Raw genomic sequence first — 17314 nt, 5'->3', positions numbered from 1 at the left:
AAACAAAATTTCACTCACTAATTATGTTGTAGGTTGCAATGGATACATATCTGTACAATGTAAAAATCTAATTTACTGACATTGGAGACTGGAGGAAATGCTATATATATACACACACATCTACATACATACACACACACATTCATATGTATATATATATATATATACATACAAACAAAGGAGATTTGTAAACTATAAATATTTTCCCATTGTTTAATGAAGTCTTAACCTATTTTTCACACACCCTGTGAACTGGTCTTCAGTTTGTTTTTGCACAGCAGCATAGATCTTAACTGTCATAAATCTCATCATCGAGAAACTACCTATGAAATAACACTGGACGGCCAGCTGGTGGCGCCGTCCAAGGAGTATAAATACTCGGGCATTGGCCCCAGCTTGCCAGGGACATTTTGTAAGACAAGGAGCTAGTGGATACAACTAGACTTCCATGTTCTGAAACAAGTTGATTAAAGCCTTGCTTTATGCTCAAACCAAGTGTGTAGTGAGTTTTATTACATCATTAACCATGTCCAATTGTTTGTCAGAATTAATTGTACCTTATGGCAAAAGGGAACTTTTAAATATGTGTTGCTGAAAGGGGCATTGCAAACAAGTTGTGGCAATCACTCCTGTCCTTATTGATCAGTTCAAGGAAATAATCAAAACTTAGATATTGTTAACAAAGAGGTGCTAAAAGTTAAGCCTGCAGGACCATTAAACAGCAAGACTGCTATTTAATTAAAAGAAAACCATTCTGCAGTTTAAAAAATAACATTCTTGCACACACACAAAAATTTAAAATTTACTTACCTTTCATACACAGGTGTCTGTTGGAGGAAATGTTTTAAAAAAGAAAAGCCTGTACAAGCAACTTTCTGCATAAATTTGCACAGTGGAGGGAGAACACGTCTCTTCAGAACAAATTAATCGGCTCAGAATAGCTATTCAAATCAGTCAAATGTAGGAAAATATTCTCCATTTTACCAATGTGTTAATCTATAAAACTCCCCAGTGTTCCATCATTCACATTTTTAAAAAGAAAATCAAACAAAAATTCAAGCTAAATATCTGGAACTTTCATCACAGCAACTAGGATCATACTGAGCCTATGGGTCTTGAAATTACACTGCGCGAATGTTTATGTAAACAGTTAATACCAATGTTAAAGCAACAGACAAAGGAATTCATACATTAATATTCACATCACAGTTTTAGGTGATTACTTTTACTCATATATTTGCATTTAGGAACACGTCAAAGGTTGGAAATTGTGTTATTTGCATTTGCTACCTCGTAAAACAAGATCTAAATCCAAAGTAGCACCTTGGATCATTTTTTTTCATTAACAAATAAGAAACATGCACCTCTTATTCAGCAATGTAATGTAATTTTCTCATGAAACTCAGATTCTGCTCATTACTCATTAATATAGATGTCTAATACAAGATACAGCATATGTGAGTCATTGATCTCAAGAGTGAGTTTTGTTTCGCATTCACATTGTGGCAGATTAAGACTTACCATTAGAGCGATGGATGCAGGTATGCTGGTTATCACTCAGAAAGAATCCTTCTTTACATTGACATTCATAGCTGCCCATGGTATTAACACAGATTTGCTGACAACCGCCATTATTGTCATCGCATTCGTTGACATCTGGAAATTTGAAAAAAGACAAAATCATTCAGCTTGACATTCAATGGCATTACCACCATCAACATCCTGGGGGTCACTACTGACCAAAAACTTAACTGGGCCAGCCATATAAATACTGTGGCAACAAGAGCAGGTCAGAGGCTGGGTATTCTGCGTCGAGCATCTCACCTTCTGACTCCCCAAAGCCTTTCCACCATCTACTAAGCACAAGTCAGGAGTGCGATGGAATACTTTCCACTTGCCTGGATGCAGCTCCAACACCAGAAGCTCAACACCATCCAGGACAAAGCAACCCACTTGATTGACACCCCATCCACCACCTTAAACATTCACTCCCTCCACCACCGGTACACCATGGCTGCAGTGTGTACCATCTACAAGATGCACTACAGCAACTCGGCAAGGCTTCTTTGACACACTTCCCAAACCCACAACCTCTACCGCCTAGAAGGACAAGGGCAACAGGCGCATGGGAACACCACCACCTCCAAGTTCCCCTCCAAGTCACACACCATCCTGACTTGGAAATATATCGCTGTTCCTCCATCATCACTGGATCAAAATCTTGGAACTCCCTACCTAACAGCACTGTGGGAGTACCTTTACCACACGGACTGCAGCGGTTCAAGAAAGCGGCTCACCACCACCTTCTCAAGGGTAATTAGGGATGGGCAATAAATGCTGGCCTTGCCAGCAACGCTCACATCCCATGAATAAATATTTTTTAAAAAGTTTGACAAAAAAGAGTAAGCAGTTTTGGGATACAAATTAAATTATCAACCCTCATTAAAGGCCATGATGGTAAAATTCAACATCAACGATGGCACAGAATGGATGATAGCAGATCAAGGTCAGGGGCCCTACAAAAGTTGAATTTTACCCCCATGTTAAAGCTGCAGTAATAAGCATATAAAAAGCATAGAATTAGAACAGGCTAGTAAGTCCAGTCCTTCCAAGGTATGTATTCTCTGCTCTATCGCACTCAATCCAACCTATATAATTAGCACATTACAATTTTCTACCCTCCTCCCCCAAATACATTCATATAGTTGTTTTGTTAAAAATAAGCGACTCAATACGTCACTAACTGGATTTTCACCTTTCACAGGAGGTTGCATGACTGCGGGGGGTGGAGGGGGGGGCGGGGGGGGGAGGGCAATGATGCTGTGTCTAAATTGCACAATTCTGCGATGGAACAACAACTTGCATTTATGTAGCGCCTTTAATGTTGTAAAACGTCCTGATGAACAGCCAATCTCCTCTTGTCCCCCTTTCTCATCTGTTCATAGTTGCTTTTGCTGAGAGTCCATCTTACATAGACTCTGTGGAGGAAAGTTCCTTAAAATCTCAAATTTTGTTTAAGGCTTGTTAAGCTTATACTTTCCTTCTCCACTCTCAGTCTAAGTTAAACAACCTACTTGTATCTATATTATCCATTCCTCTCATGAAGGAGGCCATAAAGGCATACAAGACTCTGTGAATGTTATCAATTTCCCACAATACTATGGAACTCCAATTTTCCCAAAACAGATAACAAGATTGCTGCCTCTCCAACTTAAAAGTTCTGATGGTTCATGAGCCTTCCAGGTTTCTGAAGTGGATAAAATAAGCACCACATATCAGTATGTAGGAAGAAAGCAGAGTGCCATGCGCAGTGCTTGCCCCACGGTCATATTGGCCCAGAAATTCGGGTCCCAACGCGTGAGTACACACGAGGTACTCACGCGTAGGCCCAAAGAAAGTGCCGGTTTCGTGCATGCACTGCGCATGCGCGGGAAACTGGCACTTCCGTTCCCCTGAAAGAAGGGGTTCAGAGGTGGAACGCGTGCGCCGGAGAGGCAGCGCGTGCGCATTGAACTAACGTTTTTTTGCAGGGTTCTCCAGGAGGGTAAGTCTCCAGGAGTTACACTTTTAAAAAGCAGGCGCAAGGCCTGCTTTTAACAAGGTAAGTGGTGAATTAATTAAAATTAAAACATTTTTTGCACAGGTTTATTATTTTTAAATACTTTAAAGAAAAGTAAGTTTATTTTTAGCCCCGTTAAAAAATTTAATTAATTTTTTCAAAACTTTAAATTATTGTTTAAAATAGTTTTTTAATGTAATTTATAGTTATTTTAAAAAAGTGATGTTTTAAAAAAAATGTATTTGAAGTTTTAGTGATGTTTTGGGGCTTACAGTATTTATAGATTTGACAGCTTTTCCTGTCAAACTTATGAATGAAGCATTCCCTGCTACCATTGGCTCTCCATGGCCCACGTGATCCCAGGGGGCACATCGAACTAACTGCGCCCCTGGGATACACAAGCACTGCGCACTGGCAGTTGAGGAGGCCCAGGATCGGAATCCCACGCAGGCCCACAGCTCAACGGCCGGCGCACTAGGTAAGTGCAGGTCGGAGGCTTGCACCCGCGGGAAGCCCCCGACCCGAATTTCTGGGCCATTATCTATCCTTGGACACAGGCATTCGACAATGGAAACCGTTTAGCTCTGCATTCAGTAGGCTTTTGTAACTAATGGACATGGTCTCCCATGTTCATTCTGTGCCTCTCACTTTAAAAAAAATACAAAATAACAGAACAACAAAAAGCTTATTTGGCCCATCAAACGTGCTCCATGTACGATCCATCTCATCACAATTCAGTTGATATTATTTGCTCGTCTTGTTCATTCTTACACAGTGGGCTGGATTTTCCAAGCCCCGAGGAGGCGGGCATGGAGGCGGGACAGCCGGTAAACTCTGAGAAAGTGGGGGCGGATGGCAAAGCCTCCCCCATCCCGCCTCCGTGCCCTTTTGCCAGGAGGCGGAAAGATGTGCAGCTTCGGGTCCCGTCTCCTGGAGGCGGGAAAGGCATTTAAACCTTTTAACTGCCTGTTAACAGGTAGGTAACAGGCAGAAAAAAGGGTTAGTGCCATTTTACCTTCACAGGTGAAGGCTTCCCGACCTCGGAGAACCCCGCCGGGTTGGAGGAGATGTGGAGGAGGTCTGCGGCAGTCGGAGGCACCTGGAAGTAAAGTGTAGAGGTGAGTGATGGGTGCAAGTGTGGAGTGGTAAGTATGCAAGGTGAGTGATAAGTTTAAAATGTGTGCACTTACCTTGTTTTCTTCCTATAGTCTTTAGCCGCGCTGGATCTGGAGAGCCGACATCCTGCTTGTCAATTTCACAGAATGGCGGTTGGAACCTCCGTTCCTACAGACATGTGAAATTTACAAATTTGAAAGGTTTGATGAGTCCTCAACACAAGGACTCATCAAACTAAAGAGAATGTCAGTGTTTGACAGCTTCACAGAGCTGTCAAACGCTGTCATTTCTTCTTTCAAGAAGTCTTGACAGATAGCACGTTTGACGTTGACGTGATCTGTCAGTGACTTCCTCCCTAATTGGCCTGCTGAGCCCGCAGGGCGGGCTGAACAAGCTCAATCAGGGGAAAATCCCTCTGGTTGGTCAGGCGAGGATGGAGGCGGGACATTGACGCGACAAGCAGCAGTCCCGCCTCCAACTCACCTCCATTCACAAAATCCAGCCCATTATCTCATAAGCTTCAAGGCTGAATGAGCATTTAATTACTATGGCAAAAGTACAAACAATGCCAGGGTAATTTCCCTGAAACACATTACAATAGCAATAGTTTCAGCTGAAAATAGACATCCCAACATGCAGAGGTATGCGCAATAGGTGAAATGAACCTTTTGAGTGTCAACATTTTTCTCCATTTTTAAATTCATAGATTGAAATGGTTTTGTTTATTCAAGTAGCTTTTTTCTATTTTTATTGAATTTTTTCAAGTGTTTACATTCACATACAGATTTTCTGAACATGTTGTACTTTTTGATCACACTACATGTGGGGCAAGTACCTTTCTGCATTAAGGCTTCTTGATATTATTATGCCTGTGGTGGGAACACAAGACTTGGAGTTGGAGCAATTTATTCTTGGTCCCTGGGTGCATGTGAGCCAGGGAATGCTACCTGTTAATTGTCATGTTGGTTGGGATGGTTGTCCTTGCCTATCTACAAGTGGGTAACTGTTGTTGATCTGCATTTTCCTGCCGAGAGTTTGTTTGAGGTTTGGGGGAGGGTAAAGGGTTGCACTAAGTGAGCCTCTAGGAACAGGCCCCAGACAGCTTGGTAGCTCTCTATTTCCAGGCCAACCATTACTTGTTCAGATTGAGATATGTCCAAAACAAGCCTAACTTTCATTTGTAGTGTACAACATAGTAATTTCAATTACCTGTAGTTAAGTTCATATTTAGAAAGGCTTGTTTTTTGAAGGTTTCCTAAAGAAATCACTGTTGCTGAGATGGACGTTGTCAAAGGTACTGGGATGTAATAAGGTCTTTTTCTTCCCCAGTACTACGACAAGAATAACAATGTGCATTTCTATAGCGCCTATAAAAAAGAATATCCCAAAGTGCTTCATAGATAGGTATAATGAAAACAAGCAAGGTTAGTGTAGTGTCGAGTATCAATAATACACGGACTGCAGGAGAACAATAATAACAGGTATTTACTGAACAGAGGGTACTCTTTTTGTTGTTAACAGAGGGTACTCTTTTTGTTCTGAACAGAGGGTAAACTTAAGACTGAAGTACAGAAGCCTGCTATGGCTTTATATACAAGTGTGGTCACTGCCGGTACTGCAGTATAAAATCAGTTCTCTCTTAAAGGTACATATACAACAATTCCTCCCCTTTTAGATAAACAGTACATAACATTCATTTAATAACTAAATAATAACTAATTACAATTACAATTTTCTCTGTACTATATACATCAACTGAAATAATCATTGATAAGTTCAGTCTTTGAGGAGGCTTCCTGATCCTGACTGGATAGCGCCTTTCTCGAGTATCCTGTTCTTGCGACGGAGTCGATTCTGGCTCATTGTCATTGGTTGGTTCGTCAGCTTCCAATACCACTGCTTCTGAGGTAGACGCAATCTGTACTTCGGGTTCATTACCAGGTGCACATGCTCGTGGTATGGGTTTGGCTTGTTCCTGTGACTCTAGAATCTGGTCAGCATGGCATCTCACGATGCTCTCTCCAACGTCCACTGTGTACATTAGTGGTCCCTGCTGTGTGCATATCGTTCCTGGCTGCCATTTTTCTGTTCGGTAGTCGCGGGCCAAGACTGGTTGCCCTATCTTGAAGCTCCTGGTTGGCTTCTCATTGATGTGCTGGAATTGCTTATCCTCAACATCTCGTCTTATGTTTGGTTTGAGCAAATCCAGGCGACATCTTAGCCTTCGGTTGAAGAACATTATGGCTGGAGCTTGGTTGGTGACTGCATGTGTCGCATTCCGGTAAGCAAACAAGAAATTATCCACCTTGTGTTGTAGTGGCATGTCGTCATTATACATCGCCTTTGTTGCCTTTTTAAAGGTCTGAACAAACCGCTCAGCCAATCCATTTGTGGCTGGATGATATGGGGCAGATGTATAATGTTTCACCCCATTATTCCTCAGAAACCTCCGGAAATCCTCGGACACAAACTGTGGCCCATTGTCGGAGCAAATCTGTTCTGGCAAGCCATTCCTGGCGAAGATGGTCCGTAGGACTGCAATAGTTTTCTCCGTGGTGGTGGAGGACATTTTGATGACCTCTGGCCATTTCGAATGGGCATCCACGGCAATTAGAAACATTGAGTACATAAATGGACCAGCAAAATCAATGTGTACCCGTTGCCATGGAGATGAGGGCCACTCCCATGGGTGTAGCGGGGCCTGTGGTGGAGCGTTTTGGACCTTCTGGCATCCTCTGCATCTCTTGGTCATATCCTCGATTTCTTTATCGATTCCCGGCCACCACACAAACGCCCTGGCTAGGCTCTGCATTTTTATCCCTCCCAGATGACCCTCATGAAGCTCATTGAGCACTCTATCTCTCAACTTGGGTGGAATTACCACTCGGGATCCACACATCAAGGTCCCCTGGCACACTGACAGCTGTTCTCTCCTTGGCGAGAATGCTGGCAACAGTGAGTCGCCATGTGCTGGCCATCCCTTCACCGTCAAATCATAGACCCGAGAGAGTGTCGAGTCATTTCGGGTTTCCTTCTCTATACTTGAGTTTGTAACAGGTAGACATTCGACTATGGTCGAATGGAATATCTCAACAGGGTCCACTGCAGGTGCTTCCTTTACCGTAGGCAACGGTAGGCGCGACAGCCCATCAGCGTTTCCATGCTGTTTCGTACCCTTGTACTCTATGTCGTACTGATGTGCCCCTAGAAAAAGTGACCATCTTTGCAGCCGTTGCGCCGTCATCACCGGAACGCCCTTCTTTGGGTTAAAAATGGAGACCAAGGGCTGATGATCAGTCAGTAGGGGGAATTTCTGCCCGTGCAGATAGTGATTGAACTTCTTCACACCCCACACCAGGCTGAGGGCCTCCCTGTCAATCTGGGCGTAGTTACGCTCGGCTGAGGTTAACGAGCGCGACGCAAAGGCTATTGGCCTCTCTGAACCGTCAAGGAATTTGTGTGACAGCACCGCTCCAATGCCGTAGGGAGACGCATCACATGCCAACCGAATCGGTAGTGTTGGATTGTAGTGGGCCAATACTTCTTTTGAAGTGATTAGGCATTTACATTTCTGAAAGGCACGCTTACACTCATCACTCCATTTCCATGTTACTCCAGTTTGCAGCAGGGCGTTCAGTGGGTGCAGAATTGTAGATAAATTCGGCAAGAACTTATGGTAGTAGTTCACCAACCCGAGAAACGACCTCAGTTGCAACACATTTTCCGGTGCTGGAGCCTTGACTACAGCCTGAATCTTGTCTGGCGACTTATGCAACCCTTCCTCATCAATCCTGTGGCCACAACACGAGATTTGTCTCCTGAAGTACTCGCATTTGGGGCGGTTGGCTCGTAGCCCATATTCTTGTCATCTAGTGAGCACCTGCTCCAGGTTGGCAAGGTGTTCACTGTCATTTTCGCCCGTAACCAGGATGTCGTCCAAATAACACTGGGTCCCTGGGATCCCTTGCAGGACTTGTTCCATCGCCCTCTGCCAAATAGCCGGGGTTGATGCTACCCTGAATACCAGTCGATTGTACTGGTAAAGGCCTTTGTGAGTGTTTATCGTGAGGTATTTCCTAGATGCTTCTTCCACCTCCATTTGTAGATACGCTTGGGCCAGATCAATCTTCGTAAAGCATTTCCCTCCAGATAGTGAGGTGAAAATATCTTCTATCCGTGGAAGTGGATATTGTACTGTGTGCAGGACTGGGTTCACAGTTACCTTGAAGTCCCCACAGATGCAAACCTTCTTCGGCTCCCCAGGCGTGCTGCTCAATGATTTCTTCATTACAGGAACGATGGGTGTGACCCACTCGCTCCAGTCCACCTTGGACAACACACCCGAATGCTCCAGACTCTCCAGCTCTGCTTCAATGGCTGGGCTGATCGCGTACGGTACCGGTCTGGCCTTAAAAAATGTTGGGTTTGCGTTATCTTCGATTTTTATCGCTGCCTTTACTCCTTTTAAAGTCCCAAGTCCTTGTTGGAACACCTCTTTCGCGTCAGTTAGAATTTGTGACAGTCGTCCAGGTGCGATGTCATCATCCTTTTTGTCAGTCACAGTTAGCGCCTGAATGGAATGCCAATCCAATTGTATTTTTCGGATCCATTCACATCCCAATAATGGTGGTCCTCCATCTTGTAGTATCTATAGATACAGTTTCTGTGTTTCCTTGCCGTTGTATTTAACTGGCACCCTTATTTTTCCTCTGGGGTAGACTTTTTGCCCCGTATATGTCTTCAATACAATGGACGTGTCCTTCAAGGGTATGTGTGAGAATAGCCGCTCATAGTCTCGTCGATTCATGACAGTTAGGGCTGATCCTGTGTCCAATTCCATCTTTACTTGGGACCCTGCTATCATGAGGGTGACCCAAATGGTTCAGTGATCCTCCTTTGCGATCACGTTGTGTAACTTTAGACAACTTAGTCTCCTGCTCCTGGAGTCATTATCACTCTCCTGATCTTCCGAACTACTGTCTGTCATTTTTTTTACTTTCTTATACTTTTCCTTAGTAGTTCTTTTAGTGTTGGTTTTCTTTCCCGACCTGCAGACTCTTGCTATGTGTCCCATTTTCCCACATTGCCTGCATTGTCCTTAAACCAGCAGTCCTTCTGATCATGGGTTGTTCTGCCGCAGCGATAGCACTTTTCTGCTCCATACGCCATTTCGTTAGCGCTGTATTCTTGTGGTTTCTGTTGTATTTCCGCAGCTCCCCGTGCTGCTGCTTCGTAGGATACTGCCACGCTGAAAGCCTGTTCTAGCGTCAGGTCCTTTTCCGAAAGTAGTCGTTTCTGGGTTCCTTCACTCTGGAGCCCACAGACAAACTTATCCCTTAAGGTGTCTGCCAGTCCTGCTACGAACTGGCAGTGCTTCGATAACTTGTGTAGTTCCATAAGATAGTCAGCATTGCTCTCATCTTTGTGCTGGTTTCTTTTATGGAACTTGAATCTTTCTGCTATCAGCAGCGGTGTACGGTTTAGGTGTTCCTGCAAGATATTAACAATCTCTTCAAAACTTTTCTCCATTGGTTTAGCTGGGGTAATTAAATTCCGCAATAGGCCGTACGTTCTCGCGCCCATCAAATTTAATAATACCGACGCCTTCTTTCCATCGGCCACCTCATTTGCCTTGCAGTACACTTCAATTCTTTCCACATACGTGGTCCAGTCTTCTACCTCGTTGTCGAAAGCAGTGATTCTGCCACCCTTCGGCATCTTGGGTGATTTAAAATGGCGCCTCCCGCGCTTTTTCTTCTTCCCCAATGGATTAAAATGGCGCCTCCCGCGCTTTTCCTTCTTCCCCAATGGAATAAAATGGCGCCTCCCGCGCTTTTCCTTCTTCCCCTTGCTGCCAGGCTGCTCCTAGCGTTCTACAGGGTAATGGCGGCGACCCGCAGCTTCGGCGCATCTCACTTTTCCTTCCCCTCATTTTATTTTCTCTACGCTGCCCGGTTCTTGAGCACCGACCGCGCCCTGTGCACTCCACCCTCTCTCTCTCTCTTTTCCTCCCGACGACGCTGCACGGCCCCTTTGCAGAGCCGCTCGATCGAGCTCGAGCCCGCCGCAGTCCGGAAGGGTCAGCGCACTACCTGCTACCAGCACAATTTGCTGGAACACCTTGACTGGGGAGCCAAGCCCAGCTCTCCAACGCCTCCCCTGCAATTCTCCAAACTCCGATGGCTCCTTGGGCGGTTGCCCGCGGTCGACGCCCGTTGCTCTGACTTCGACCTCCAAGAAGCTTCTTCTCAGGGAAAGATCCCCGTGAGGTGATGCAGTACTGCAGGTGAGTTCGAATGTGCTCGTCGCCAGTGTAGTGTCCGAGTATCAATAATACACGGACTGCAGGAGAACAATAATAACAGGTATTTACTAAACAGAGGGTAAACTTAAGACTGAAGTACAGAAGCCTGCTATGGCTTTATATACAGGTGTGGTCACTGCCGGTACTGCAGTATAAAATCAGTTCTCTCTTAAAGGTACATACACAACAGTTAGGAGGAGTGGCCAAAAGCTTGGTTGAAGAGATGGGTTTTGAGGAGTTTTTTAAAGGAGGGGAGAGAATTAGAGAAGGAATTCCAGAGAGTTGGACCAACTGGGGAAAAGAATAGAGTTCACAAATACCAGAGTCAGACAAGTGTAGTATTTGGAGGAAACATAGGGCTGTGGAAGTTTTAGAGAAAGGTGGTGCAAGGCCATGGCAGGATTTGAAGGTAAGGACAAAGATTTTAAATTTAGTTAATTGGGAGATGGGGGGCCATGGAGGACAGGGGAGATGGTGAGAAAGGTTTAGCATGGGGCAGGATATATGCAACACAATTTTGGACAAGCTGGAGCCTATGGAATGGAGGAAAGGATGCCAGGAAACAGAACATTAGAGTAGTCGAGTTGGGAGATGGCAAATGCATGTGTAAGAGTTTTTACAGTCAAGGGGCTGAGATAGGTTAGAGGTGAAAGTCTTTGTGATGGAAGGATAATGGATCTAAAACTGAGCTCAGGGTTGAACAGGAACCAAGACTGCAATGAATCTGGTTGAGCTCTAGACAGTGGCCAAGCAATGGGATAGAATCGTTGGCACGGGAGTGGAGTTTATGGCAGGGGCTGAAGACTATGGGGAAGAAATTCGGTATCGCCCCATTTGGGGCACAATTATCGGCCGGGCGTAAAGTTTAGCGCCTGGTGCTAATTATCGTCTCCGACTGCAAACTTGGCTTCTATCGCCCCTGGAGGTGATTGGAGCGCTAAATCAAGCGCTACACACCTCTCTTAAGGCGCTAACGCCGAGGAGCGAGATGCTGGTGAAGCTCATGTGATGTCAGTCAGCAATGGAACACAGGCGCACTGGCGCTGGCCAGTTCTTAAAGGGGAGGGTCAATCTTGCTCTCCATCCACACCCTGCTCATTGCAGCCTTGAATCTCGGCCTGGAGAGACCAGTACATCAAATCTGCTGGAAAGAACAATGGAGAGGCCCAGAAAGAGCTCAGAGTGCAGCCCCCAGAGTCTCTTCTAAATCGATGCAAGGAAGGTCAAACCAAAATGAACGTGCAAAGTGTTGCTCAGTATCCAAAACTCCTTCACACAGCGTTGAATCTCTCCAGAAGTCTCTCTCTCTCTCTCTCTCTCAGAATGCGTGATGCAAAAATGTCGCAGACAAAAAAAGGCAGGAAGCGGTCGCCTTTAAATAGCATTCCCCCAGTCCCTTCCCGATTGCAAAACGCTCCCCTCAACCTGTCGTTGCTAGCGCCAGGCGGTAAGGCAGGGGGCGCCACTCAATATCCGGTCCGGGGCACTACCGGGGCATTGCACGCTCGACTGATGTCATGATCTACAGGCGCAGGAGATCAAAATGTCAGGTCAATTTCACGAGCGGCACAAACATTACCGCGCCCGGGTGCTAGTTGCTTTATGCCCCATAGCGCCCTCTTAAGGCACTAACAGGAGGCGCAAAGCAACCGAATTTTTCCCCCAATAACTTTAGTCTTTCCAATGAGCTGGAAGAACTTGTCCTTCATCCAAAACTGGATATTAGTCAAGCAGTTAGACAGAACAGAGGCGGTAAAGGGAGATGGTCAAAGGAGTTGGTGGTGAGATAGGTCTGGGTAACTTAGTCATCACTGAGGGGTAGCATGTAGAGGCAGAAGAGGAAAAAACCAAAGACAGATCTTTGGGAGACTCCAGAGGTTACAGTGCAGGGGAAGGAAGATGCTGGAGATGCACTGGCTATGTTCAAATAGGTAGCAATGGAACCATGCAAATCTAGTCTACAAAACTGGACAACGGAGGAGAGGCATTGGTAGAGAATGGTATGGTCAAGTGTTGAACGCTGCAGAAAGTTTGAATAGGACAAGGAAGAATAATTCCCCATGGCCACAGTCACAAAGAATATAATTTGTGACTTTGGCTAGGGCTGTATTGATGTATTGAGAAGGTCAGAAGCCAGACTGGAAATATTTGAACAGGGAGTTATGGAAGAGCATGTTGGACTTGGGAGGTGACATCACCTACAAAGACCTTAGAGAGAAAAGGGAGGTCATAGAGGGGCAGTAATTGTAAAGGATGGAAGGGTTGAGGGTTTTTTTTTAGAAGGGGTTCAGTACCTGAGGCGAGGGAACTATTGACAATGTTGGGTGATCAGTTGAGTGAGAAGAGGATCAAGGAGCATGGACAAGGTGCACTTGGAAACTTCCAGGATATTATTCTGGATACAACCAAACAAAAGAATGGCATTCGGACAGATATTAAAGCCCCTGGGACACACATTTTCTTACTTCCAAATAAGAACCTAGACAAGAGGCAAACAGTGTTTTGTGTTGGCAGCTTGCTATTGATATGGCACAGTAACAGATGAGGACAGATGTACAGTGTCAACTCTACCATAATTTTACATCATTTGGAACAACAGTGGTTTGCCATATATAAACATTTTGTTATGTAAAGCCTGCTGTTGAGAGGATTCAAAATTATGTTTATTGTCAGATTGTAGGGGAATTAATATTGTACATCTGTCAGCTTCTTCACTATTACTAAATATGTTCCTATATCAACAAGGAAGGATCATACATTAGTCCAGTTGTCAACAGAAATTTCTTGCTTCAATCAAAAACGCTCATGACAATATATGGCTTCTAAAAGTCTCTAGCATGAGCAGTAAAGGAAGTCACCTGGTGCATGTTAAGCAAATTAATAAAATACACAAGTAAACCACTTAAAAAAAATAAAATGTAGCCCTGAAATTGCACGGTTCTACTGATGACATGGAGCCTCACTGGAGGCCAGCAGCAGCCTCATTGTAATGTCCAAATTTCACATTATTCTGGCGAGCCCTGCCCCTATAAAGTGGACAAACTACTAACCTACTGGGCTAGCTTGCTGAAGTTGGATTCTTAAAGCTAGCTTCTAGTTCTCAAAGTTGATTCCAATCTTTTGCAATAGGCGCACACATATTTCACTGCATATTTTCATTGTTTCTTTGCCAAACTTCCCTCCCGTCTTATTATATGCTGCTGCAAAGGAACTTGCTGCAAATAAAGTGCTGAGGATGGGGACTACTTTGGGAATTCCTATTGTGGCCTATGATTTAGATGAGGAAGACAAGCTTATGAAGGAACAGCAAATGCAGGTGCACTGACTCCTGAAACATTGGCCCCGATATTAACCCAGAGGCACATTGGGAGCGAGGATTCCAATATCACATAGGAAACCCGTAAGGAATTTCAGTGCATCTGTCTGTGGCATTTTAATGCAGCCACCTCATTACCATTTAACTTCTGGGTTTGACGTTGATTGCGTGGCAGCGGGCGTGATGAGGACACGCATGACGTGATCTCAGCAGGAGTCCATGAACTTCACAGATGACAAATCCTCAGAGGGGCTGAATCATTCTGAGGGTGCATCGTCACAGGACTCAAGCTTACCATGCATCAGCCCAGATACTTGCACTTTGGTGGGGCCAGTAAGACAGATAGTTGGGTTTTCACCTGGTGACTCACACTTCAGAAGTGAGCAAGAGCAGGTGATGGTGGCAGGGACAGCTGTGGAGAGACCCCGTTGCATGCACAGCCCTCTCCAAGCTCTGCTCATCTGGACATGGATGCTGTAACCCGGGGACCATTGATGAAAAGGATAATCATTGAGGAGCAGCAGAAAATGTGCAATGTACTGACAGGCCTTCCAAGCACACTGACCATGATTGTAGAGAGAATGGAGGAGTCAGTCTCAAACATGACTGGGTTGATGTCGCAGGGCCTTGCAATGATGTCTTCTTGCATAGATAGAATGGCCAGTTCCGTGGAACATCAAATGTGGCTGCCAAATGAGTCCACGCACACCTTAACCATGGCCGTGCATACTCTGGATGCCAACATGTCTGCTGCCTTAAATAAGGTAACTGATACTTTAACCTTGGCCTTATAGCGCCGCACTGAGCTGCACCAAATTGCTCCCCAGCAGAGTAGTGGTAGCAGTGGTAGCAGTGAAGTGTGGTTGGCCCATGAGAGGGGTGATGGTGAAAGGGGACATGGAAATGAGAACTCTACTCGAAGTGCTTCCACTTCTCCCCCGTTGTCCTGCTCCCGCCCTCAGTCAGTATCCGACATGCTGCTTCATGTCTCGATGATGGAGTCTGCCCCTGCATAGATACAGGTAGAGCAGTCTTTGGCGGGGCCCTCACAGACTCTAAAGCCAGAGGTTGTCGGCCAAGAGTATCTCAGCAGTCAAAGCAGGGATATGAGTAGCCTGCCTTTACCTCTGCTGAAGTCACAGGGGTTGCACCACATAGCAGCACTAGGAAAAGGAAGAATAAAGCTTTGCAGTTGCACAAGGATATGCCCATTGACCTATGAGAAAATATTATGTTGTGAAGCTTCTGTTCTTCAGTAGAATCACATAAATTGTGCTACAGTAAACTCTTTCTTATCCGGCACCTATGGGACCAGGATGGTGCCGGTTGATGAAAAATTCTGGATAACAGAGAGGTATACCTACCAAGGCAATTTTTAACACTAACAAAAATAAAAAATCAAGAAATGTACTGTATAATTGGGTACTCACTTACAGAATATTCCGTTAAATGTATGGTAGAATCAGCAAGATTACCAGTTATTGAGGTGTTGTTTTGTATTGAGATATATCTATTTTGCCAGTTATTAAAATATTCCGGATGATAAAGTGCCGCTTAAACAAGAGTTTACTGTATCTTGCACCATTTTCCCATCTTGCCCATTTTTGGTTGCTGGGTGGCAAGTAACATTTTCACTTGCTTGATGATGGGGACCAATGGGGAATGTTCAAGGGGCGGTTGGTTGTTTGCAGGACTGCTTTGTGTCAGTGGCATTGGGTGGGTGGGGGGAGTGGGGGTGGTCAGGGGATGGGAAGGGTGACCATTGCATGTGGTTCTGACATCAGTCCACTCATACAATGTGAGTGAACCTTGCATTAATAAGGGCATCCGTGACATCCCAGACAGCAATGTGAGCAACTGGTGCTGCATTGCCCTCATCGCCTTCCTCCTCCTCATCTTCCTCCTGCTTGGAATTGTTCGCAGACGATCTCCAGCTCCAAACCTCGCTGCTGCGCAATGTTGCAGAGAGCGCAGCACACCATGACCATTCTGGAAACCCTGGCTGGTGCGTACTGAATGGCGCCTCCAGATCTGTCCAGGCACCTGAAGTGCATCTTCAGCATGCTGATGGCTTGTTCGATCACACATATGTGGCATTCATTGTAACGCTATTGGGTTTCATTAGTCGGATTTCTGACGGGTGTCATCAGCCAAGTTTGAATTGGGTACCCCTTATCTCCTGGCAGCCACCCTTTAAGTATGCTTGCAGGTTCAAAGACATCAGGGAGGGTGGACTGCCAGGAATCTTGCACACACGTGCAGAAACTAAAATTTAGTGGTTGCACACCAGCTGCACATTGATGGAGTGGAAGCCCTTGCGGTTCACGAACACTCCTGGTTGATCTGGGGGCACGCGGATTGTAGTCGATGAAGCCTTGCACCTGTGGGAAGCCAGCCAGAGGTGCAAACCAGAGCGCCCACCCATTGTGACTGGCATCATCGCAGGTGAAGTTCACATAATTGCCAGCCCTGGCAAACAACCCATCCATTATTTGTCTTATGCATTTGCGGGCCGCCAACTGGGAGGTCCTGCAAATGTCTCCGACAGAGGCCTGGAAGGATTTGGATGCAAAAAAGTTGAGGGCGGTGGTGACTTTGACCGCCACTGGTAACGCGTGCTCACCAGGTCCAGCAGGGAGCAGGTCATCTTCTAGGAGGCTGCAGATGTCGGCCACCGCCTTATGTGACAACCTGAGCCTCCTGAAGAACCGCTGTTTTGACATGTCAAGGAAATTCAGCCTCTGCCCATACACCCAGTGTTGAGGGTAGTGCCTCCTGCGAGCTACTCCCCTCTGATGCTCTCCTCTCTTCCACTCCCCTCTTTGCTGACCAGCTGCAGGTCTATTAACAGCAGGCTGCTGCTGCTGGTCATATTGCTCCTCCTCCGAGGTCCAATCAAAGGCAGCCAAGGTCCCGCCCATCCTGGAGTGATTCGGAAAACCTCCAAAAGCGTAGAAGATAAACGCTCAGCAAAAGTACAGTGAACAAACCCTTTCCCACTAGTAAGTAAAGCAGCTGT

General features: G+C 45.5%; 1 protein-coding gene across 2 annotated transcripts in view; it reads right to left on the bottom strand.

Annotated features, from left to right (window-relative positions):
* Positions 1–17314, bottom strand: part of scube1 (signal peptide, CUB domain, EGF-like 1) — a 489492-nt gene that overhangs the window by 358150 nt on the left and 114028 nt on the right. For both annotated transcript variants that reach the window (XM_086008801.1, XM_086008802.1), the window contains exon 4: positions 1522–1656. In XM_086008801.1, the coding sequence (XP_085864927.1) occupies positions 1522–1656 (135 nt within the window). The remainder of the gene's footprint in view (positions 1–1521; positions 1657–17314) is intronic.

This window comes from Somniosus microcephalus, chromosome 16 (genome assembly GCF_052327205.1).
Source record: "Somniosus microcephalus isolate GS21.2 chromosome 16, FLI_Smic_1.0, whole genome shotgun sequence".
NCBI lineage: Eukaryota > Metazoa > Chordata > Chondrichthyes > Squaliformes > Somniosidae > Somniosus > Somniosus microcephalus.
This window is presented reverse-complemented; position numbering and strand designations above follow the sequence as displayed.